Here is a 25,023-nt window from a genome sequence, read left to right as displayed (position 1 = left end):
TAACCTTTCAGTTTCCACTGTGAGGAACATAGTAAGGAAATGGAAGACCACAGGGACAGTTCTTGTTAAGCCCAGAAGTGGCAGGCCAAGAAAAATATCAGAAAGGCAGAGAAGAAGAATGGTAAGAACAGTCAAGGACAATCCACAGACCACCTCCAAAGAGCTGCAGCATCATCTTGCTGCAGATGGTGTCACTGTGCATCAGTCAACAATACAGCGCACTTTGCACAAGGAGAAGCTGTATGGGAGAGTGATGAGAAAGAAGCCGTTTCTGCAAGCACGCCACAAACAGAGTCGCCTGAGGTATGCAAAAGCACATTTGGACAAGCCAGCTTCATTTTGGAAGAAGGTCCTGTGGACTGATGAAACAAAGATTGAGTTGTTTGGTCATACAAAAAGGTGTTATGCATGGTGTTCAAAAAAAACAGCATTCCAAGAAAAACACTTGCTACCCACTGTAAAATTTGGTGGAGGTTCCATCATGCTTTGGGGCTGTGTGGCCAATGCCGGCACCGGGAATCTTGTTAAAGTTGAGAGTCGCATGGATTCCACTCAGTATCAGCAGATTCTTGAGAATAATGTTCAAAAATCAGTGACGAAGTTGAAGTTACGCCGGGGATGGATATTTCAGCAAGACAATGATCCAAAACACCGCTCCAAATCGACTCTGCATTCATGCAGAGGAACAATTACAATGTTCTGGAATGGCCATCCCAGTCCCCAGACCTAAATATCATTGAACATCTGTGGGATGATTTGAAGCGGGCTGTCCATGCTCGGCGACCATCAAACTTTACTAAACTTGAATTGTTTTGTAAAGAGGAATGGTCCAAAATACCTTCATCCAGGATCCAGGAACTGATGAAAAGCTACAGGAAGCGACTAGAGGCTGTTATCTTTGCAAAAGCAGGATCTACTAAATATTAATGTCACTTTTCTGTTGAGGTGCCCATACTTTTGCACCGGTCAAATTTTGGATTAATGCATATTGCACATTTTCTGTTAGTACAATAAACCTCATTTCAATCCTGAAATATTACTGTGTCCATCAGTTATTATATATATCAAACTGAAATGGCTGTTGCAAACACCAAAATATTTAGAACTAAAAATGATTAAGATTAATAGGGGTGCCCAAACTTTTTCATAGGACTGTATAACCCTGACTGTTAATGTTGTGCAAGCAGCACTTTTCTCTCCACATTTTTCACCCTTTTCGAACCGAAACCAAACCGAAATAGACCCCATTATAGTCTAAAACTCGTAGACAGATATAAACCTGTGTGCAGATGTGAACCAAGCCTTAGTGATGCTGCAATTTCTAACTGGATCAATATTCATTCATACTCACTTTTCAGATTTCTAAGTGAAGGGTTGAATAATTAATTGATGCATAATATACACTGCTAAGTTCTCTGTATAGAGGTTACAATATGCATATGTTGACTGGAAAAAGTACTAGGTTTGTGGGAAATGCTTGGAAGTGGAATAGTGGTTTACAAATACGTGTACACTTAGATTCAGAACATGCGTATGTAAGCACATTTTATAAAAGACAAGGTAAATCATGAAGAGCCTTAATGGCACTGACACAGCAATAGTTCAATACCAAAGCTGTTCTCAGCAAATATACCGTTCCCTTACTAATACAAGTCATATATAATGAAGGCAGACGCTTGTTTTAGTCCTAGCAAAACAACTCTTCGATAATTCAAGGTATAACACGAGCAATAAAGAAGCAGATTCCAGCAAACAATACCTGGAAAAGTCAGCCATGTGTCGTTATTAAATAATCGGCCTAATGTCTGTATCTCTTTTTGCAAAAATCTTGCAAAAATCTTTTTTTTTTTTTTTTTTTTAGTTCTGTTGGTAGCCTTTTTAAATTGTTTTGTCACATTTATCCCCACTTCATTTGCACAAAAAAATTTAAAAAAAATGAAACAAGCTGCACAATTTTTGCATAAAAAGAAAAAAAATCAATTCATTATGCAATTCATTATTTTCTTTGCTAATGGATACGAACTGAAAATGTTCTATTTGTGTCCAATTTGACGGTTTTATTGTGCATTGCTTTGATCTGATGATAGGTTGGAACAAAGGACATTACAATGATAGTGTACGTTTTACATCCCCCCAAAATAGAGCCATTCAAAAATAAACTTACCCTGCGAAGAACAAACCCTCATATGTCTCTGGATATGTGAAAAAATTAAAAAAACAACTGACATTAAGGTTAAGGCCCCACATAGAGCACAGAAAAAAAGATAAGATAGCACTCAAAATAAACAAAATTTTGTTTGAGTGCTATCTTATCTTTTTACTGTGTTCTATTGTATATCATTGCTTTAATATAGGGCCTTTTTTTTTTTTTTTTTTTTACAGGGGTTAATACTTAGTTATGGAGGAAGCAGTATAGCCTCTGATCAGTAACATGGTGTGTTTTTTAAGGCCCCACATAGCAGGCTGCAGCCAAAAAGCATTGCGGGGGGAAAAAATGTGGCTTTTTGCTTCAATTATACCTATAGGGAAACCCACTCTCACAGATCTTCAATTGATAACCTATCTTGAAGGACAGGTCTTCAACTGATATGATCGTAAAACCCTGAAGCTGAGGGCTCAAGAATGGCTATAAGAGGAATGTAAAATATATAGGAAGTCCTTATACTTTTACCTTTTTCTCAATTCACTCCTAGAACGTTAAGAATCTGAATGAGGCTGGGGAACCATGTTGTGGAAACGCAGGGTTTTTTTGTTGCAGATTTTGGTATTGTTTTTTGAGCCAAAGTATTTAGTAGTATCCTACTAATATCCTATTAATATTATAAATGTGAAAGTTTGTGAGTTTGTGGGTTTGTGTGTTTGGATGTTTGCATTTTCGGATGTTTGTTCCTCAATCACGGAAAAACCGCTCCACCGATTTGGCTGAAATTTTCCACAAACATAGTTAATACACCCGATTAAACAATAGGCTACTTTTCGTCACAATAGCACACATACATTTTTGCCAGGACCCCCACAAAACCCAAACTCACACCACCATCTCTGCAATCTCACACACTTTGGACCATAGCAAGCCACAAAATTCCTATTGCCCTCTGCAGCCTCGCCCCTAACCCCACACAATCACATATACATATACTTTACCACTTTGCCTCTCACCTTAACGATACTCCAGGAGGCTCTCTTTAACGCTCCGGAGCAGCCATGTTTGCCGACCCCCACCGCTCTGACAATCCGTGACACCGCCCACCCATGTCAATACCCCTAGGCGGTCTAATAAATGCAAAAAAAAAAAAGTTTAAAAAAAGTAAAAAAAATATAAAAAAATAAATAAAAAGGATTAAAAATTCAAATCACCCCCCTTTCCCTAGAACACATATAAAAGTAGTTAAAAACTGTGAAAAACATACATGTTAGGTATCCCCGCGTCCAAAATCGCCCGGTCTACAAAGCTACACAAATATTTTTCCTGTTCGGTAAACGCCGTAGCGGGAAATATGGTCAAAAGTGCCAAACCGCCGTTTTTTCACTGTTTTGATTCTGATAAAAATTTGAATAAAAAGTGATCAAAGCAATAACATTTCCCGAAAATGGTAGAACTACAAATTACACCCGGTCCTGCAAAAAAAGACGCCCTATACATCCCCGTACACGCACGTTTAAAAAAGTTACGGCTGTCGGAATATGGCGACTTTTCAAAAAATAATTTTTTAACACAGTTTTGGATTTTTTTTAAGGGGTCAAAATGTAAATAAAACCATATAAATTTGGTATCCCCGGAATCGTAACCAAACACAGAATACAGGGGACATGTCATTTTGGTTGCACAGTGAACGCCGTAAAACCAAAGCCCGTAAGAAAGTCGCAGAAATGCATTTTTTCTTCAAATCCACCCCATTCTGAATTTTTTCCCTGCTTCCCAGTACATTATATAGAATAAATAATGGTGGCATCATGAAGAAAAATTTGTCCCAGGAAAAATTAAGACCTCACATGGCTCTGGGAGCGGAGAAATAAAAAAGTTATGGGGTTTAGAAGGAGGGGAGTCAAAAACGAAAATCAAAAAATACCATCGGCGGGAAAGGGTTAACTTCAAATACTTCTGTCCCAAAGTCACTATGTAAAGTTTCTCACAACACCGTATAGCAGCTCAAATACAAATTAACTTCAACACAAAAGTCTCATGTATTGTCTGAATTACAGCAAAAACAAGATACAAAGTTACATTTCATATCCCATACCTTATACACAGTACGAAAACCTTACCCATGCCTGTCTATACCCACTTCTACAGTCACCGCAGACGAAGTCGCGGGTATCAGCTAGTAATATTATAAATGTGAAAGTTTGTATGTTTGTGTGTTTGTTCCTTAATCACACAAAAACGGCTGAACGGATATGAATGAAATTCATAGATAGTTTGTAACCTCAATTAAAACATAGGCTGCTTTTTATCCTGGTAAATGACATGGCTTCACAACTGTTATGAATTTATGTTCACCTACTATATTACACTGCTCCTGCAGCAGCTTATCTCAGGTCACAGGGGTGTTATCTCTCTGTGTAAACACATGCTAACCCTCAGTCTATTGTGTACAAGCATTTGCATATTATCTGATTTGCTCCAGGCAGTGCAGACAAACTGACGTGGGCAAACACCTTTAATCCAAATTGGTAGTTTGTCAATTTTAAACATGCCTGGAAAAAGAGAATCTAATTTGTCGCAAACAACGAGAGCTATGATGGTAGCCAGAAGTCACAGAGTTCTCCTCAAGCGGAGCTGACGGGGATCATCGACCCCAACAACACATGCATTATATAGCGTCACAGTGAGCTGCTGAGATGCCGGAACAATTACAGGCTCGGTGGGAGAACAACTTGAGTGCCAGGCCAACTTGAGAGCTGCCGAAACGCCGGAGCAGGTGGATCATCAATGCCAACAACAAGCTCATTATATGGTGTCCCAGTGAGCTGCTGAGATGCTGTAACAATCACATTCAAAGCGCGAGTAACGGGTTCAGCAGCAGGCCAGCTTGAGAGTTGCTGAAACGCTGGAGCATGTGGATCATCAACGCCAACAACACGCTCATTATATGGCTTTCCAGCGAGCTGCTGAGATGCCGGAACAATCCCAGGTACAGCGCGAGGTATGAATTCAGCGACAGACCAGCTTGACAGCTGTCGAAACGCCGGAGCATGCGGATCATCAACACCAACAACACGCTCATTATATGGCATCCCAGCTAGCTTCTGAGATGCCGGAACAATCACAGGCACGCTCCGAGGAACAAGTTCAGCAGCAGGACAACTGAAGAACTGGCAAAACACCGGAGCAGGCAAACCATAGACGGCAGCAATATACTGAATATAGGCGGATCATCCACTCCAACAACCCGCAGACGAAGTCGCGGGCAGAGGCTAGTAAAGTATAAATACTTCCTAAACAGTCTATATTCCTTTTGTAGACATTCTTGGCTTTGGCTGAAAAAAGCAGTGTTTCCACAATGTGGGGCCTCAGCTTGAAGAAGTAAATCAATTAACAATCTTCCCCTAGTCTCTCTATAGACTTCTGTGTATGATCAGAGAGAAAGATTCTATACAGAAAAATAGCCTGAGTGAAGATGAAAAAGAGTAGAGCAGCCTAAAAAGTGGAAGAGAAAACATATTTATCTAATAAGATATATTAAAGTTTCTTATATGCGCATGTACTGTTCAATTATAAGAGTTGTTATACAAAATTTCATTGAATTTTTGGTGCATTTTAAAAAAATTTCTATGTTATCTTTAGTTTAAAAAAATTCTAAAAACCAATTGAGTCGGGTTAAAAAACTGATTTTATGCAGAGAGTCAAATACAGATGTGACCCAGGCTTAGGTAATGAGGTATACATATACACTGATGGGCAAAAGGGTAACAATGTTTTGAACTTTTGACTTTCAGGTGCTATATCACGCCATCCACTACAGCTTAGAACGTGAAACTACCATCATTTTATAGACAATCAATTTGTCTCTCTCGTACACAAATTTGACTTTCAACAATTTAGCATATGATTAGTTATACAGATTCTTGCATTGCTTTGTTACTGTTTTGCTCCTGGTGGTGGAAAAATACTACGAATTACAACCTCATCTCACATTCTCTAATACAGGGGTCAGTGACCTTCAGTGCTCCAGCTGCTGTGAAACTAGAACTCTCAACATGCTCCATTCACTTCCATGGGAGTTCCAAGAACAGCAGAGCAAGTATACATGCTGGGAGTTGTAGTTTTACAACAGCTGGAGTGCCGAAGGTTGCCTACCCCTGCTCTAATAGCTCAGTGTGTTATTAGGTTGATTCCTAGGCGAAATGTCACTATGTAAAGTTTCTCACAACACCGTATAGCAGCTCAAATACAAATTAACTTCAACACAAAAGTCTCATGTATTGTCTGAATTACAGCAAAAACAAGATACAAAGTTACATTTCATATCCCATACCTTATACACAGTACGAAAACCTTACCCATGCCTGTCTATACCCACTTCTACAGTCACCGCAGACGAAGTCGCGGGTACCAGCTAGTTTGTATATAAAACACTTATCAAAGAAAATTACAGAAACTGGAGTTCTCTCATCATCACAAGTCCTTTCATTATTTTTTGTATTTATGATATTCGCTATACTTTTAGAATGACATGGCAATTTATACCAGTGTTTCATTATGGTTTTATAATTTTTTTGCTAAATTAAACACCATTTTACAAAAATTAGCAATTCACCTGAGGACACTGTATTGTTACATCCATAACTTTTTTACTTCTTTGTTGATGGAGAGAGATCTTTTTTGCTGGGTAAGTAGTTTGTATTGGTACCATATTCTGGTATGTACAATTTCTTTGTTATCATCTTCTATTGTATTTTTTTTTGAGGATGGGTGTTGAGGTATTGAATAGGTGGACAGACTTAAAAAAAGAAAAATGGCAGATTGAACAGCAAGAATCATGTATGTATATTATTTAGCATTTTCTACTTGGTGACAGGTCCTCTTTAATTTGTTAGATAGTTTGGAGTTACACTAATGAGCAAAAAGGTAACAATGTTTTTTACTTTCAGGCTCCAAATCTCACCATCCACTACAGCGTCAAATTTGAGACTACCACCATTTTAAAGACAACCATCTTGGCTATCTCATGTATAAATTTAACTTGGGCAACTATTTAGCATATGATTAGTTATGCAGGTTCTTGTCAGGTAACTACATTTTGTTTTGCTTATAAAAATCTAAATTTTAATTTTTACTATTTTTGTAAATCCACCTTTTGCTTTCAACACTGCCTGAATCCTTCTGGGCATGCGCTTGATTTGATTCCAGCAGGTCTAATCCCAAGTTTCTTTTACACATTCCCAATGTTGGTGCATACTGGACGGCTCACTTGGGTATGACTACAACTTACTCTTCAGCAGTACCCACAAGTATTTGATTGGGTTGGGTTGAGGTTTGGGGACTGTGGGGACCAATCCAGTACCTCTACTTCGTTGTCATTGAACCATTTCTTCACTAATCTCGATGTATGCCTTGGGTTGTTGTCCTGCTGGAACACTATGTCGTCTTTTTTTTTTCTACCCATACTACTCAAGTGTACAAAATAACTCATCATGTAGGATACTCACATGTAGCTCATCATTGAGAGCAGCATCGATCTTGGTAAATTATCCAACGCCTTTGACTGAAATAACCCCATATTATCATGTTTCCTCCACCAAACTTGACAGCTCCCTCAATTTCTTGACCCATTAGCCCCCTTTTACATTGTTTCTTCCAGACCCATTTGCACCCATCAGACCCCAGTCTTTCGTCTCATCGCTCTAAATCACCCATTTCTAATCTTATACTGTCCATTTATTGTACTTTTTTTTCTTCTTAAGATGATATTGAAGTCGGGACTTCAACTTTTTTCAGGCCACCATTCCAGACCTGTGCAACACACATCACATGGTTCTTCTATGGACATCTGTGATCTCATTTTTATGACGTATACGAGCCCCTTCCACCGAGTTTTTCGCACCAGAACTGATAGACCTTGTGATGGGCTGGCTTGTTGACTCTCATATTTTGTCTGAGCGTCCACCCCTTGGCTTTTGAATGGATGGACAGACTTCATTTCCTATTCTTCCAACTGTCATGTCTCTCATATGATGTAGTTTGTCAATTTTCTTGGCCAAAAGACCTTTATTTATTAACCGGATGATGCTGTTTCTCTTTTTTTGGGAAATCTTCATGGCTGATCCTCAATTTGAACCAGTGACATTTCGCCTAGGAATCAACCTAATAACACACTGAGCTATTAGAGCAGGGGTAGGCAACCTTCGGCACTCCAGCTGTTGTAAAACTACAACTCCCAGCATGTATACTTGCTCTGCTGTTCTTGGAACTCCCATGGAAGTGAATGGAGCATGTTGAGAGTTCTAGTTTCACAGCAGCTGGAGCACTGAAGGTCACTGACCCCTGTATTAGAGAATGTGAGATGAGGTTGTAATTCGTAGTATTTTTCCACCACCAGGAGCAAAACAGTAACAAAGCAATGCAAGAATCTGTATAACTAATCATATGCTAAATTGTTGAAAGTCAAATTTGTGTACGAGAGAGACAAATTGATTGTCTATAAAATGATGGTAGTTTCACGTTCTAAGCTGTAGTGGATGGCGTGATATAGCACCTGAAAGTCAAAAGTTCAAAACATTGTTACCCTTTTGCCCATCAGTGTATATGTATACCTCATTACCTAAGCCTGGGTCACATCTGTATTTGACTCTCTGCATAAAATCAGTTTTTTAACCCGACTCAATTGGTTTTTAGAATTTTTTTAAACTAAAGATAACATAGAAATTTTTTTAAAATGCACCAAAAATTCAATGAAATTTTGTATAACAACTCTTATAATTGAACAGTACATGCGCATATAAGAAACTTTAATATATCTTATTAGATAAATATGTTTTCTCTTCCACTTTTTAGGCTGCTCTACTCTTTTTCATCTTCACTCAGGCTATTTTTCTGTATAGAATCTTTCTCTCTGATCATACACAGAAGTCTATAGAGAGACTAGGGGAAGATTGTTAATTGATTTACTTCTTCAAGCTGAGGCCCCACATTGTGGAAACACTGCTTTTTTCAGCCAAAGCCAAGAATGTCTACAAAAGGAATATAGACTGTTTAGGAAGTATTTATACTTTACTAGCCTCTGCCCGCGACTTCGTCTGCGGGTTGTTGGAGTGGATGATCCGCCTATATTCAGTATATTGCTGCCGTCTATGGTTTGCCTGCTCCGGTGTTTTGCCAGTTCTTCAGTTGTCCTGCTGCTGAACTTGTTCCTCGGAGCGTGCCTGTGATTGTTCCGGCATCTCAGAAGCTAGCTGGGATGCCATATAATGAGCGTGTTGTTGGTGTTGATGATCCGCATGCTCCGGCGTTTCGACAGCTGTCAAGCTGGTCTGTCGCTGAATTCATACCTCGCGCTGTACCTGGGATTGTTCCGGCATCTCAGCAGCTCGCTGGAAAGCCATATAATGAGCGTGTTGTTGGCGTTGATGATCCACATGCTCCAGCGTTTCAGCAACTCTCAAGCTGGCCTGCTGCTGAACCCGTTACTCGCGCTTTGAACGTGATTGTTACAGCATCTCAGCAGCTCACTGGGACACCATATAATGAGCTTGTTGTTGGCATTGATGATCCACCTGCTCCGGCGTTTCGGCAGCTCTCAAGTTGGCCTGGCACTCAAGTTGTTCTCCGCACCGAGCCTGTAATTGTTCCGGCATCTCAGCAGCTCACTGTGACGCTATATAATGCATGTGTTGTTGGGGTCGATGATCCCCGTCAGCTCCGCTTGAGGAGAACTCTGTGACTTCTGGCTACCATCATAGCTCTCGTTGTTTGCGACAAATTAGATTCTCTTTTTCCAGGCATGTTTAAAATTGACAAACTACCAATTTGGATTAAAGGTGTTTGCCCACGTCAGTTTGTCTGCACTGCCTGGAGCAAATCAGATAATATGCAAATGCTTGTACACAATAGACTGAGGGTTAGCATGTGTTTACACAGAGAGATAACACCCCTGTGACCTGAGATAAGCTGCTGCAGGAGCAGTGTAATATAGTAGGTGAACATAAATTCATAACAGTTGTGAAGCCATGTCATTTACCAGGATAAAAAGCAGCCTATGTTTTAATTGAGGTTACAAACTATCTATGAATTTCATTCATATCCGTTCAGCCGTTTTTGTGTGATTAAGGAACAAACACACAAACATACAAACTTTCACATTTATAATATTACTAGCTGGTACCCGCGACTTCGTCTGCGGTGACTGTAGAAGTGGGTATAGACAGGCATGGGTAAGGTTTTCGTACTGTGTATAAGGTATGGGATATGAAATGTAACTTTGTATCTTGTTTTTGCTGTAATTCAGACAATACATGAGACTTTTGTGTTGAAGTTAATTTGTATTTGAGCTGCTATACGGTGTTGTGAGAAACTTTACATAGTGACTTTGGGACAGAAGTATTTGAAGTTAACCCTTTCCCGCCGATGGCATTTTTTGATTTTCGTTTTTGACTCCCCTCCTTCTAAACCCCATAACTTTTTTATTTCTCCGCTCCCAGAGCCATGTGAGGTCTTGATTTTTCCTGGGACAAATTTTTCTTCATGATGCCACCATTATTTATTCTATATAATGTACTGGGAAGCAGGGAAAAAATTCAGAATGGGGTGGATTTGAAGAAAAAATGCATTTCTGCGACTTTCTTACGGGCTTTGGTTTTACGGCGTTCACTGTGCAACCAAAATGACATGTCCCCTGTATTCTGTGTTTGGTTACGATTCCGGGGATACCAAATTTATATGGTTTTATTTACATTTTGACCCCTTAAAAAAAATCCAAAACTGTGTTAAAAAATTATTTTTTGAAAAGTCGCCATATTCCGACAGCCGTAACTTTTTTAAACGTGCGTGTACGGGGATGTATAGGGCGTCTTTCTTTGCAGGACCGGGTGTACTTTGTAGTTCTACCATTTTCGGGAAATGTTATTGCTTTGATCACTTTTTATTGAAATTTTTATCAGAATCAAAACAGTGAAAAAACGGCGGTTTGGCACTTTTGACCATTTTTCCCGCTACGGCGTTTACCGAACAGGAAAAATATTTGTGTAGCTTTGTAGACCGGGCGATTTTGGACGCGGGGATACCCAACATGTATGTTTTTCACAGTTTTTAACTACTTTTATATGTGTTCTAGGGAAAGGGGGGTGATTTGAATTTTTAATCCTTTTTATTTATTTTTTTATATTTTTTTTACTTTTTTTAAACTTTTTTTTTTTGCATTTATTAGACCGCCTAGGGGTATTGACATGGGTGGGTGGTGTCGCGGATTGCCAGAGCGGTGGGGGTCGGCAAACATGGCTGCTCCGGAGCGTTAAAGAGAGCCTCCTGGAGTATCGTTAAGGTGAGAGGCAAAGTGGTAAAGTATATGTATATGTGATTGTGTGGGGTTAGGGGCGAGGCTGCAGAGGGCAATAGGAATTTTGTGGCTTGCTATGGTCCAAAGTGTGTGAGATTGCAGAGATGGTGGTGTGAGTTTGGGTTTTGTGGGGGTCCTGGCACAAATGTATGTGTGCTATTGTGACGAATAGTAGCCTATTGTTTAATCGGGTGTATTAACTATGTTTGTGGAAAATTTCAGCCAAATCGGTGGAGCGGTTTTTCCGTGATTGAGGAACAAACATCCGAAAATGCAAACATCCAAACACACAAACCCACAAACTCACAAACTTTCACATTTATAACATTAATAGGATTACCTAGGGTTCGGGGGATATTGTCACTCCTTAGGGAGAGACCACCATATAGGTGTGTGGAGACTTGTTAAGCCTTTAGCACTCCACTTTGCAAGGAACTATGGGAAGAATATGCAAATCCGCCTTCCATGATGTAATTAGGAAGACAGTTGCTGCCTCATTGTTGCAAACCAATAGAGGGCGCTCACTGGAATGTGCAAGCCTGTCTTAAGACAGGATTGCAGTGAAATAACCCAATAATGGCTGCTCCCTTTAGCCTCATGCCCGACCTTCCAAGAGGCCTTTGTTTAGCAATGACGCTGGGATTATTACCAGGTTATAGTCTCTCAATCGAGGACAGCTGTTTCGATCTGGTTGGATCTCATCAGCCCGATGTAGAGAGGACTATAACCTGGTAGAGGTGAGAGGCTTAGACAGGGTTCGGGGGATATTGTCACTCCTTAGGGAGAGACCACCATATAGGTGTGTGGAGACTTGTTAAGCCTTTAGCACTCCACTTTGCAAGGAACTATGGGAAGAATATGCAAATCCGCCTTCCATGATGTAATTAGGAAGACAGTTGCTGCCTCATTGTTATAGTCCTCTCTACATCGGGCTGATGAGATCCAACCAGATCGAAACAGCTGTCCTCGATTGAGAGACTATAACCTGGTAATAATCCCAGCGTCATTGCTAAACAAAGGCCTCTTGGAAGGTCGGGCATGAGGCTAAAGGGAGCAGCCATTATTGGGTTATTTCACTGGAATCCTGTCTTAAGACAGGCTTGCACATTCCAGTGAGCGCCCTCTATTGGTTTGCAACAATGAGGCAGCAACTGTCTTCCTAATTACATCATGGAAGGCGGATTTGCATATTCTTCCCATAGTTCCTTGCAAAGTGGAGTGCTAAAGGCTTAACAAGTCTCCACACACCTAATGGTGGTCTCTCCCTAAGGAGTGACAATATCCCCCGAACCCTGTCTAAGCCTCTCACCTCTACCAGGTTATAGTCCTCTCTACATCGGGCTGATGAGATCCAACCAGATCGAAACAGCTGTCCTCGATTGAGAGACTATAACCTGGTAATAATCCCAGCGTCATTGCTAAACAAAGGCCTCTTGGAAGGTCGGGCATGAGGCTAAAGGGAGCAGCCATTATTGGGTTATTTCACTGGAATCCTGTCTTAAGACAGGCTTGCACATTCCAGTGAGCGCCCTCTATTGGTTTGCAACAATGAGGCAGCAACTGTCTTCCTAATTACATCATGGAAGGCGGATTTGCATATTCTTCCCATAGGATTACCTAATCCTGTTGGTCTGATGCTGTGTTTGTTGCAGGTCAATTGGCTTCAGTGGTTTTATGTGTATACAAGGGGAGATTGCCTTTTCTGGCACCAGCCAAGCAGTTTTATTACCCCTAGACAAACAAATGTCAAAGGAGGAAGGAAAGCTACTGACCTTGAGCTCAACCCCACACTGCTTTCCCCACAGCCAGGAAGACATTTTGCTTTCTTAGGATCTTGCATTGGGGAAAAAGAGGAGGGGGCACCTGGCAGGGAGGGAGGTGTGGTTGGACACGTGCCTTAATTGAGATTGAGACCTAGATTTCTTGTCACATCTGAGAGCAAGTAAGGAGAGCTGGGATGTGTCCATTCTGCAACCAAGACTCTCATGCATCCTCCAAGAGCAAAGAAACCTGGGTATTATTTGTTTTTATTTCCTTTCATTTTCAAAGCTGTCTTCTTTAAGTGTCCTTGTTATAATGTTTTGTATGTATATAGCACTGAACCCTTTTGGTATTATAGCGTTTACTTTAAGGTTATTTTGTGTTGCTCTATGAACCCTTTATCTTTTTGAGGTGTGTCTGAGACACCTGCATATGTGCATGAGATTGCTGCTGGATCTAAATCAGTAGTAATGGCAGCGTGTATTTGAGATGTGTGGACTGTGTTGGGGTGCAACTTACACTCAATTTTCAGCCTGAATGAAAGATGAGTGCAAGATTTAGTGATTGTAGTGAGTTGACTCCTGACAGACGCACCCACGTCACGTGCTAGGACGGCCCGTACATGACAGGACTGCACATTTTTTTCATGCAACCCCCCAAAACATTCATAAAAGCCAAACAAAACATTATTTGTACCACAAAATAGTGCCAACTAAAATTAGGATTCTTCACACAAATAACAAGCCCTTACATCACTAAGTCAACAGAAAAATAAAAAGTTCTGAACTTTGGAAGGCAGAGATGGAAAATATGAAAAAAGTTGCTGAGCCTTTAACAAGCAAACTACCCAACATTCTTAACGCGTTGAGTGAAGTTTTTATGTTAAGCACATTTTATGTGATTCATTATGTACCTTACATTAACTCTCTAATGTTGCCATTATGTGAGGGAAAAGATAAAGCCACTTTCACTTATTATTCATGAAGTTACTAATTTATTAACATAGATAAAAGAACAAATGTGTGTATCAACGACACCACCTTGTAGAGAATAGTTGTACCGTATTTTGCGGACTATAAGGCGCATTACCCATGAGCGCCTTATAGTCCTGTCTAGGTTCATATATAAGGCGCACCGGACTATAAGGCGCAGCGTTGTCCGGTGCGCCTTATATGTGAATGAAAGCAGCGGCATGCAGACTTTGCCGGTAGCCGCTTAACCCCCCGCGTGCCAGCCGCTTCTATTCATTTCAATGGCACTCTTCCATTGAAATGAATGGAAGCGCTCGGCACGCGAGGAGTTAAGCGGCGGCCACCGGCAAAGTCTGCGTGCCGCTTCCATACATTGCAATGGGAGAGTGCTATTCAATTGTAAGAAGTTACAATTGAAGTTAGAGATGAGCGAATACTATTCGAATAGCACGCTCCCATAGAATAGGTTACCTCACCTAGAATAACAGAAAACCAAAAAGCCAGTAGAATCATTCAGGACACAGCTCCAAAAATATGACCTCTCTGTCAGCTCTCCAGCCAAGCTCTGTCAAAGTGTTGCTGCTGGAGCTGACTTCTTAAGCCTCCTTGACGAGGAGACTCTCTGCAGCTGAGTCGCTGCCAGAACATCCCCAAAGTGTGGACTGGAGAGGGATGGAATGACAGGTCCCACTACCAATCTGTCCTGTCATTCCTAAAAATCCAGCCCAGTACTTAGCACTCACCAAAATGCTCAGCAAACGAAAGTTGTCTGTTGAGAACAAACATTCCTGGAGTTTTCTCATCTCACCCAGATGTACACCCCCTCCATTACCTGACCAGCCATCGGCTTACAACAGCCATATACAGTTATACCTGAGCAAGGGAAAATGCTATCAGCTTATTATACACCAAAGAAACAGAACTGAATACACCAAATTAATAAATAATATACATCATAAATTCTATACAAACTGTTAATACGGATACAGTAAATCCACCCTAATAATTAGACCCTTAGGGGCTCCAGGTTCAAGATCCAGAATGCTTCCCTCATAAAAAGTGGCCTGGAGGTCCAGAGACCTAGTAACCTTTGCAATCCTAAATACTCTGATGCTAAGGACCCATGTTGCAGAAACGCAGAATTTTTTTACCTGCAGATTTTGTTGTGTTGTTTTTAGCCAAACTCAGGAGTAGATTTTACAGAAGGGAAACATCTATGATCTTACTTTACATTACTTTCCATTCCTTTTGAAACAAAAAACGCAGCATTTCCGCAACGAGGGGACTTAGCTTTAGGCACCCAATAGATCTTTTCATGTGAACTACTGCCCTCATAGAAGAAGGAAGAGTAAAGATGGTATTAAGAGGCAACAGCCAAAAACGCCTGCACAGGGCAGAAAGAAAATATATACAGAAGGTTTTATCTGATTTAGAATTACAAATAGACAGTGAACCCACACAACAATGTGTTATCAAAAGGCTTAAACTTTGTACCAACACTCATGTTTAATTTATACCAAAAACTTAAAGTGGTCAATAAGAAGACATTTCTTCAGCTAGATTGAGAATTTAGCAACTAAGGATGCTATTAATGATATTACATTTGTAAATCAGGATACTATCCCTTTAAATTTAACCAGGAAGGGGCCAGTATTACCAACACTAGAACGAAGACACTCAAATGTGTCCCATGTTTCATACTTAACCGAAAACCCACAAAGAACAATTTCCCCCTCCCCCCTCATATTCCTCTATTGTAGCTAGCACAGGGTCAGTGAAAGAAAGTGTCTGCCTGGTTGGTGAATCTCCTAAAGCCAGGGGTGTAACTAGCAAACTTTTGATTTGTGCACCCCACCTTCACACAGCATAGTGCCCCCTTTTCTGCCTCCCCCATGGTATAACACCATCTTTGCACACAGTATAATGTTCCACAGTGACTCTCCTCACAATATAATGTCTCATAGTGGCCTCCATACCAGACAATGTCCCACAGTGGCTTCCATGCAATATAATCTGCCACAGTGGCCACTCCATACAATATAATCTCCCACAATGGTTCCTCCATACAGTATAATGTCTCATGGTATCATTTCCACACAATATATTATCCCATATGTCCCATAGAGGCCCCTACAGTACTTATTACAAATATTGCAAAATTTAGGGTTCAGCCAGGGGCGTAACTACCATAGAGGCAGCGGAGGCGGCTGCCACAGGGCACGGGCCATTAGGGGGCCCGGTGACAGCCGCTACCGCTGCGTTTTTTTTTTTTTAAATAGGCCGTTAGGGCCCCTATTCACTTGCCGATCCTGGCTGGAAAGCCAGAATGTTGGGTTTTGAAGCCTGCAAAAGTGTATGAAGTTCTATCCAGTAATCAGTAATACCATTTTATATGCATTTACCTCCACACAGTGTTAACAATGAAGTACCGTATTTTTCGGACTATAAGACGCACTTTTTTCCCCAAAAATTTCGGAGGAAAATGAGGGTGCGTCTTATAGTCTGAATGTGGGTGGAGGAGTGGGTTTGCAGCATGGCCGCGCTACTGCCACCGCTGGTTTTCTTCAGCGGCAGGAGTGTGACAATCTGCAGGCCCCGGCAGCTAAGACAGTCCCCGGCATCTGCTGTAATAGACCGGCGGATGCCGGGGAGTGTCTTAGCTGCCGGGGCCTGCAGATTGCCGCGCTACTGCCACCTGCCGGGGAGTGTCTTAGCTGCCGGGGCCTGCAGATTGCCGCGCTACTGCCACCGCTGGTTTTCTTCAGCGGCAGGAGCGTGACAATCTGCAGGCCCCGGCAGCTAAGACACTCCCCGGCATCCGCCGGTCTATTACAGCAGATGCCGGGGACTGTCTTAGCTGCCGGGGCCTGCAGATTGCCAGCGGTGGCAGTAGCGCGACCATGCTGCAAATCCGCTCCTCCTCCACAGGTCCCGGCAGTCAGTTAGCCCCGGGGCCGGTCCCCACCGGCCCCATACCTTTAGTGATGCAGGCCGGCTCCTGCACGGCGAGGCCGCAGGAGCCGACCTGTTCCGATGACAGCCGGGAGCCTAATGAAGGCTCCCAGGCCTGTCATAGATATATCTTACTATCGCTGCTGGTCTATGACCCTCCGCGATAGTAATGTATAGAATCTCCCATAGACGGCAATACACTTGTATTGCCATCTATGGGACTTGCAATCAAATGATTGCAGGTTCAAGCCCCCTAGGCGGGGGATAATAAAATAGTAAAAAAAAAAAACACAAAAAAAATATAATAAAAAATAAAATAAATAAAAGTTCACCTCCTTTCCCTAGAATACATATAAAAGTATAACATTACTGTGAAACATACACATTAGGTATCCCTGTGTCTGAAAATGCCCGGTCTACTAATATTTTTATGTACAGTGAACGTCAAAATCAAAAGTGCTAAACTGCCGGGTTTTTCTCTCTGTTTTGCCTCTGAATTAAATAAAAGGTGATCTAAGCAATAAACATTTCCCAAAATGGTATAACTAAAAAGTACACCTGGCCCCACAAAAAAAACGCCCTATACATCCCCGTACAGCTGCAGGGTCACCTGTCAATGTGGCCTTGCAGCTGTTCCAAAACTACAACTCCCATATATTAAATATTTTACCATTTTTTGCCTGAAAATTTTTTTTCCCTATTTTTCTCCTCTAAAACCTGGGTGCGTCTTATAGTCCAGTGCGTCTTATAGTCCGAAAAATACGGTACTTAAAAGAGTTATCCAGTTTTAAAAAAAAATATATAACAGCCAAATAAAGGATGCACCAATACAAAACACTTCCTAATATATATCCTGTTTAACCCCTTCCAGCTGCAGGCATTTTTGAATTTTCATTTTTGAGCAGTGTTTTGAGTGATTTCTAGCTGTCTGTGGGAGTTCCTGAAATCTTCTGCTTTTGTTTACATGCTTTCGAAAACCTAATAAAGTTCTTTTTACTTTTCCGTTCACAGAGCCATATGAGGGCTTAAAGGGGTTTTCCGGGCACAAAAACTTTTTTGTTTAAAAGGTCTGTTAATGCTCTTAATGGGTTAAAAGTACACCCATATACTTTTACCAGGTTTTTTAGTGGTTTCTAGGTGTCTGTAGGAGCTCCTGGTATCTTCTGCATTTGTTTACTTGGTGTTAGCTTTCTACTATGTAACTTCCTGTGTGCCACAGTACCTCTCTGTCACGGCTCTCCCCCCTCCTCTCTCACTCCGTTACACCCCCTCCCTGTCTCCCTTGCTAACCTACACTAAGCTATCCCGCCCACTACTATTCCTTCTCAAGTAACTAAATAAGCCCACCCCTGCTGGCCCATCGCATCATACTTACCTAGCTTCAGATCTGGGAGACGGCTCCTCCTTTCCTCTTCTCTGTGCGCAGTTGCCATCTCTACTGAGCATGTCTTGCAGTCACCTCCAGGCACTTCAAGAGAGGAAGAGAGGAGGAGCCGTCCCGGACACAGGAAGACACGTAAGTATTGATGGGGCTGGGGAAGGAGATTACTGGTGAAATTCCGTTTCAGTAGCGGTGAAACGAATTGTCACCGGTTTATCAGAAAGTGTCCCTAACTGTGTACAGTGTACAGACTTTGGTGGGTAATGCAGAAAAAATACAGGTGTATAAAGAGTAAAAACTTGTTTCTGGTGTTGTATGAAAGAAGAAATTTAAGAGAGGAGACTGCAATTCTACCTATATTATTTTCAGAGATATCACTAGTTGAAAACACAGTTGGAATTGGGAGATGCTCCCGATGCCAAATATACCAAACGTGTTTTCAGTTGTGTGTATATATATATATATATATATATATATATATATATATATATATATGTATACACACACATGTGTATCTCAATCCCAATTACATTTTCAAACTGTGATAACTCTAGAAATAGTACAGGTAAAATTGTAGTGTTATATGAAAGATGAAATTTATAAAATATCAGAATCTTCCCTTGCATAGGACACCAGAAGCAAGTTTGTATGTTTATAATGCTTAAGATATAACTGAAGTGATCCTTCCCAAGCCCATACACTATACACAGTTATAGTTCTCAATAGAGAAGCAAGCAAAAGACTAAAGTAATGCAGGATTTGACAGAAAGCCAAAATGTGTTAATAAAGGATACTACAGACTTTAATAATGTCACAAATGCTGCCGGAGTTACACTTTAAACAATCTGCTTACTGTAATTTATTAATCTAGTCACTTACCAGAAGAAAAACTTTACTATCAGGCTTCACCTTGTGCTTTTCCATGTATTTGATCAAGCTACTGTTAGCATACCTGTAAAATAAATTTGGGCAGACACATAAAGAGACAGTTTACTGGCCATAAAATGTCCAGAGCACTTAGGAAACAATTTAACAAACATCACCAAATACTGGAGACAGCCAAGTACAATATTTAACGTGCCTGCTGGCAGCAAAGATGCTTGTCCCAAGCTAAACACTACAATCAAAATAGGCATATTCCGACAAGGTCTTTGAAGTGAGCTCTTGGCATCTATTCTTTTCACTTCAATCGATACTCTGTGAGTTTTGGCAGCAACAGTATACTGCTGTTATGACTCCATTACGGCTCCTTATGCCACACACACACTGAGTGAATGTTGTTGCAGCCTGTATAAAGTGCTCTGGATATCCAGGACAGTCAATAACAGTTTGATTGATCAGCCTCTTTAGATGACTTATTAGCAATGCATTGTGGACATAATGCTCTATTCACATGTAGAATTTTCACACAGTTTTGCCATTTATTTAGAATTTATCACATGAGGATGGTCTATATGCAGGTACCCATAAAAGCTCACAGGGTTGCAAATTTGTAGAGATTATGTGCCTCGCAACAATGCACATCTGTTTGTCTTTTCCTTAGGGTGATTGCTTCTTCAAGACAAGTCCTTTTCATATGCGCTGATGGCACTCTCATCAGTCCTAGCCTATTCTTTTTTTTTTTTTTGTTTGTTTTTTTTTGTTTTATCAACTGAACTTTTTATTAAAGATATTTTCAGTACAAAATCCAAGAACAGAAACATAGGAACAGGACGGAGGGGCAGATACCGATAACTAAAAGCACAAAGTGAAATGCGATCATATAATCAAAGCCCAAGGGCCAACTAAAGAGAGAAAAAAAGAAAAGAAAAATTGGGGGGGGGGGGGCAGATGACAAACATAAGACAAAAGACATGGGAGAAGAGCAGGGGTAGAAAGGAGGAGGGAATGGGGGAGGGAGGTCCAGGATCAAAAGCCCTGCGGGATGCAGTAAGTGTCCCAGGGAGCCCAAATAGACTGGAAGGCATCAAGGGTATTATTAAGACTGCAATCAGATACTCAAGGCTCCGCATATCCTTCCTCTTGGCCAGTAATTAAGGACCTGTGGGGGGCTACACTCTTCCAATGTTTAGCTAGGAGAGTCTTAGCCACAGTGCTAAGGTATAGGAAAAGCCTGGACGCCTTCCTACCCAGGTGTCTAGGAGGAAGGCCAAGGAGGTAATCAAGGGGGACCCCCTGAATGAAGACAGCAACTGTCAGAGCCTTAATCTCTCTTCAGAAGCCCAGAATAAGAGGACACGTCCAAAAAATGTGGTGAAGGGTACCCACTGCAATTTAGCAACGCCAACACCCTGGGGGAATCGCAGTGTTCAAAGTATGAAGAAGAGCAGGGGTATGATACCAGTGCATCATCCTGGCCTACTCTTGTATTACGTGTATAGGCATTCACTTTAACGGCCACCAAATAATACTATATTTCTGATTTTGTGGCTGAAAATGTATACCTGGCAACAACTTCTTTTGACAACAGAATAGTTGTATCCATAGTGATCAGTTGACCTTTAAACTTGCTTCATTGGTAAAAGAAGCTGTCAAGGTGGGACAACCCCTTTAAAGCAAAGCTGTATAATATGCGGATAGGGACATAAATTAAATGCCAAGAGAAATGCAATGCATCTAATGCATTGCAGTTCCACAATATTCTTCATGAAGTTAGAATATTTTGGGTTTTTTTTAAACTGTAATATTTTTTGAAATTTATTTATTTTTTTACAAAGAGAGGTACTAAATAATTACAACGAAGGAGGCAAGGGTTACAGCCAAGTACATGCAGAATGCCTGGAGAAAAACATGAACAATGCAGTGTACAAGTCAGAGATAAGAACAAGGGGGGACAAGGGCAAGGGGGGACAATGGACAAGGGGAAAGACAAAAAGGTATGAGGGGGTAAGGACAGAAGGAGAGACAGGATACTTGATCATAAATCTTGCAGAGTGCAATAGGTGTCCCAATGGCTTGGATCACCTCAACAGTGTTATTGAGACTGGCTGTCAAATACTCAAGGCTACAAATACCCTTCATTTGGGTCAGGAGGTTGGAGCTGGGAGTGGGGGACTCTTCAGTTATGAGGATTTTCGCTGCAGTACAGAGGTAGAGGAAAAGTAGAAGTTTTCTTGTCCAGGTGGTAAATAGTTGCAACAGTGTGTTTAAAGCTCATTTGCAAACTTTTTCCCAAGTTAAATTTACTACATCTGTAATGTATTGCATAATAACACATGGGGTATTCTTGTGTCATTGTTCTGCACAGACAAAAAACCCCTAAATATGTATTTTTATTTATTTATTTTTATTTTTTTAAAAAAAGGAAATACAATAAACTTACGTAGTTCTTCTGAAGTCTTTCTGAAGAGTAGGGTATTCTGGCATCTTTCTAATATCTTCCCAGTCTTTATCTGAAGAGACGGTAATGTTTTATTATTTTGCTCAGGCCGATTGAAACAATTCATAACAAAAATAAGTATGAGATCATTTATATAGACACGTTATATATAGAAAGAAACTAAGTAGCTGATGTAGATAATGTCATATAAAACATGACTGCAGAATGCTGCATGACCAAGCATCTGCTCCTTCAAGTACTTTCATTGTCATCTCATCATACGACCCATAAAAAGGGCGATAATGGTGTTGATGATCATCTGCCAACTGTCCAGACACCTTTGAGAATAGAAAATATGAATGCTTGTGGGAAGATTACCTACATCAAAACAGCTATTTGTTCAGTGAACACAATGTTCTTAGTCGGGATATAGAAAGCATCCACACTTAATTTTAAACATCAGACTTAAAGGGGTTGTCCAGGCAACAAAAATATATTTTTTTAATCAGTCTGGGGAGATGGAAAAAAAAATAAAATTCATACTCACCTTTCCCCAGTGCTTTCCAGTGCAGTCCTCCTGGTCTATTGTTGTCTTCCGATGGAAGTCCCCCACACATGTGACCAAAGAGGCTAATCAGCGGCCTCAGTGAAGGGCAAGTAACATCACTACCTGTGACGTACCAGCGCCTCCCCTGAGGCCACTGATTGACCGCAGTAGTCACGTGACCACTGAGGCCAATCAGCAGCTTCAGCGGAAGGGATTTGGGATGTCAAAGCCGGCGAACAGTAGCACTTTGAGAAGACACCGGGGCAGCAGGACCAGACCACGCTGGGAGGACACAGGAGCACCGTGGACAGGCGAGTATGATTTTTTTTTTTTTTTTACCTCCATTGGCCTGTTTTAAAAATTAGGTTTTTTTTGTCTAGACAACCTCTTGAAGGCTAAGACCCCAGATTGCAGAAAAGCTGCTTTTTTGGTGGCTGTTTTTGCTGAGGCTTTTAAGCCAAAGCCAGGAGTGGATTGAGTGGAACGAGTTTACGTTCAGAAATAGCGGAGCGTAAACTCCGTGTGAAGGCTCCCTTAGTCGCGATTTACCTGCAGGAAATCCCATCACACTAAATATACGATCCAGCTGGTCATGATGGAATGGGTTACTTGTCTTGATATCTTCTTGACGACAATGAAAAATGGGTTCTGATGTCAATAATTCTGCAAAAATGCAGCCAATAGCCCAGATATCTGTTAAAATAATGAGTTACTAAATTAGAGTATTATACTGTAACGATTAAAATTTAATTAACAAGTTTAAATGAAAAACCTAATATTCATTCTTACAACGAAAACATTGCTGGAGTCAGAGGAAAAGCAGATAAAGTTAAAAGCATAGGTTATACTTATGCCCTGTGATGACACAACTCCATTTGTTCATATCCCTAGTAAATTATATTGTGTATTATAGTGATATATGTCTGGGGCTGGTAAGTAGTGGTGCATTTCTTTCCTGTGATCACAGGATCAGATTCCCTGACTCTTTATGATCCGGACTAGCAGCATACTCTGAAATAATATCAGATAGGCCAACTTAACAACCAGAATTGACCTCAGAAGCCTCCAAGTACTCATCTTTCCAAGGTGGAAATGAGGATAAAGCTGCTAATCCCCCATCTCAAGGAAGAAAGAGGAGGGGGCACACCTGGCAAGGGGCGTGGCTGAGTATGAAGGGGGCTCATCTTTATAAAAACAGTGAACTCTTGGGGCTCTAGGGTATGCTCTATATACCCATTAACTTTTTATAGTATGTTTGTCTGAGAGAAATTTGTGATTATGTGAGTGAGATTGCTGCTGAGCCTAGTAAGTCAGTAGTAGTGGCAGTAATTTGGACTGTATTGGGGTGCAATTTATGTTCAATTTGCAGTCTGAGTGAAAGACTTGAGGGGAGTGAAATAATCCCTGAAAGCCGCAGGGTTCTAGGACAGTCCATACATGTCAATGATAATGGTTGATACTGAGATAAAACTATTTATCAAACGGCATGTGCCTTTGGGCTATAGACCCATTATTGCTATTTCACACTGGCAAGGACTGGACTAGCTAATGTGGTCTTATATTAAAATAGCACCCCTAAGCTCATTAACATATGAATAAAAACGGACTTATTCAAAATCTGCTGAGGCAATTTACATACAAAAGGTATATGTGAAATAGCCTTTCTAAAGGCTATGCAAGGATGTGTTTATCTAAAAATGTATTTTCCCAATGATAGAGCCCCTTTAAACTATAATGGATGTCGAGTGTCCAAATGCCCATAGTCTGTACAGAAAGACAGAACAGAAAATACTGACTTAACTAGTAGATTAATTTGACACTTGTAGATGAATCCAAGGGTCATCACATCTAGAAATCCAGCACTCTGCCTGCTTTTAATCTTGAATCTTGCATGTAGTCAATTTACATTTAAATACTAAGAACCATTTCTCTATTGTTTTTGCCTATAGTATTCTGTATTTTTTTCATATTTTTCAATTGCAAAGGGCAGGAGACAGGTATGGGTTTTAGTAGAAAAAATACTGCCTCTGGCATCCATAATGTTTACACACCTATAACACTGAGGATTTGTAGTATAAGTAAAGTGGAGAAGTGAAAAATAATCTTCTCGTTCTATTGCAAGTAACTGGAGCCTTCTAAACAAATAGTATTCAGGCATAAAAGTAATCATACAGTGCACACCAGCATACAGCATAAACACACAGCACCATATCATATGAAATATAATCATTTTATTGTATTCAAATTGTTAAAAAAACCTAAATAGGCTATAATAGTTCCACAGAAACAAGCCACATGCTCAAAAGTATAATAATAATGCATTGAAACATAAGAGCAGATGTAATAACGTGTTGCTGGCACACGTTTCCCTTTACGACAGATTTCTAGCATAAATGACGATAAATTTAGTGGAGTTGATGGCCCCACCTCTTGCACTTTCACCATGAAGCCTTTTGGGGGAAGTGAAAAAGGTGGCGCAGAGCTAATGAAAACTGCAATTTTTATGCCTTGTACACTAAAAAAACTAGTGTACAACACATAATAAATCTTCCCCATAGTATCCATGATAGCATTAAGGCTATAAGTTAGGCAGGGTT

At 40.7% G+C, this 25,023-nt stretch overlaps 1 protein-coding gene across 1 annotated transcript in view; it reads right to left on the bottom strand.

Annotated features, from left to right (window-relative positions):
• CDK19 (cyclin dependent kinase 19) overlaps positions 1-25,023 on the bottom strand; it is a 130,693-nt gene that overhangs the window by 11,653 nt on the left and 94,017 nt on the right. The window contains exons 7-9 of the mRNA XM_075268151.1: positions 22,976-23,119; positions 21,883-21,952; positions 19,440-19,512 (exon numbers count right to left, since the gene is read on the bottom strand). Coding sequence (XP_075124252.1) covers positions 19,440-19,512; positions 21,883-21,952; positions 22,976-23,119 — 287 coding nt within the window. The remainder of the gene's footprint in view (positions 1-19,439; positions 19,513-21,882; positions 21,953-22,975; positions 23,120-25,023) is intronic.

Source organism: Leptodactylus fuscus, chromosome 3, assembly GCF_031893055.1.
Source record: "Leptodactylus fuscus isolate aLepFus1 chromosome 3, aLepFus1.hap2, whole genome shotgun sequence".
In the NCBI taxonomy this organism is placed as follows: domain Eukaryota; kingdom Metazoa; phylum Chordata; class Amphibia; order Anura; family Leptodactylidae; genus Leptodactylus; species Leptodactylus fuscus.
This window is presented reverse-complemented; position numbering and strand designations above follow the sequence as displayed.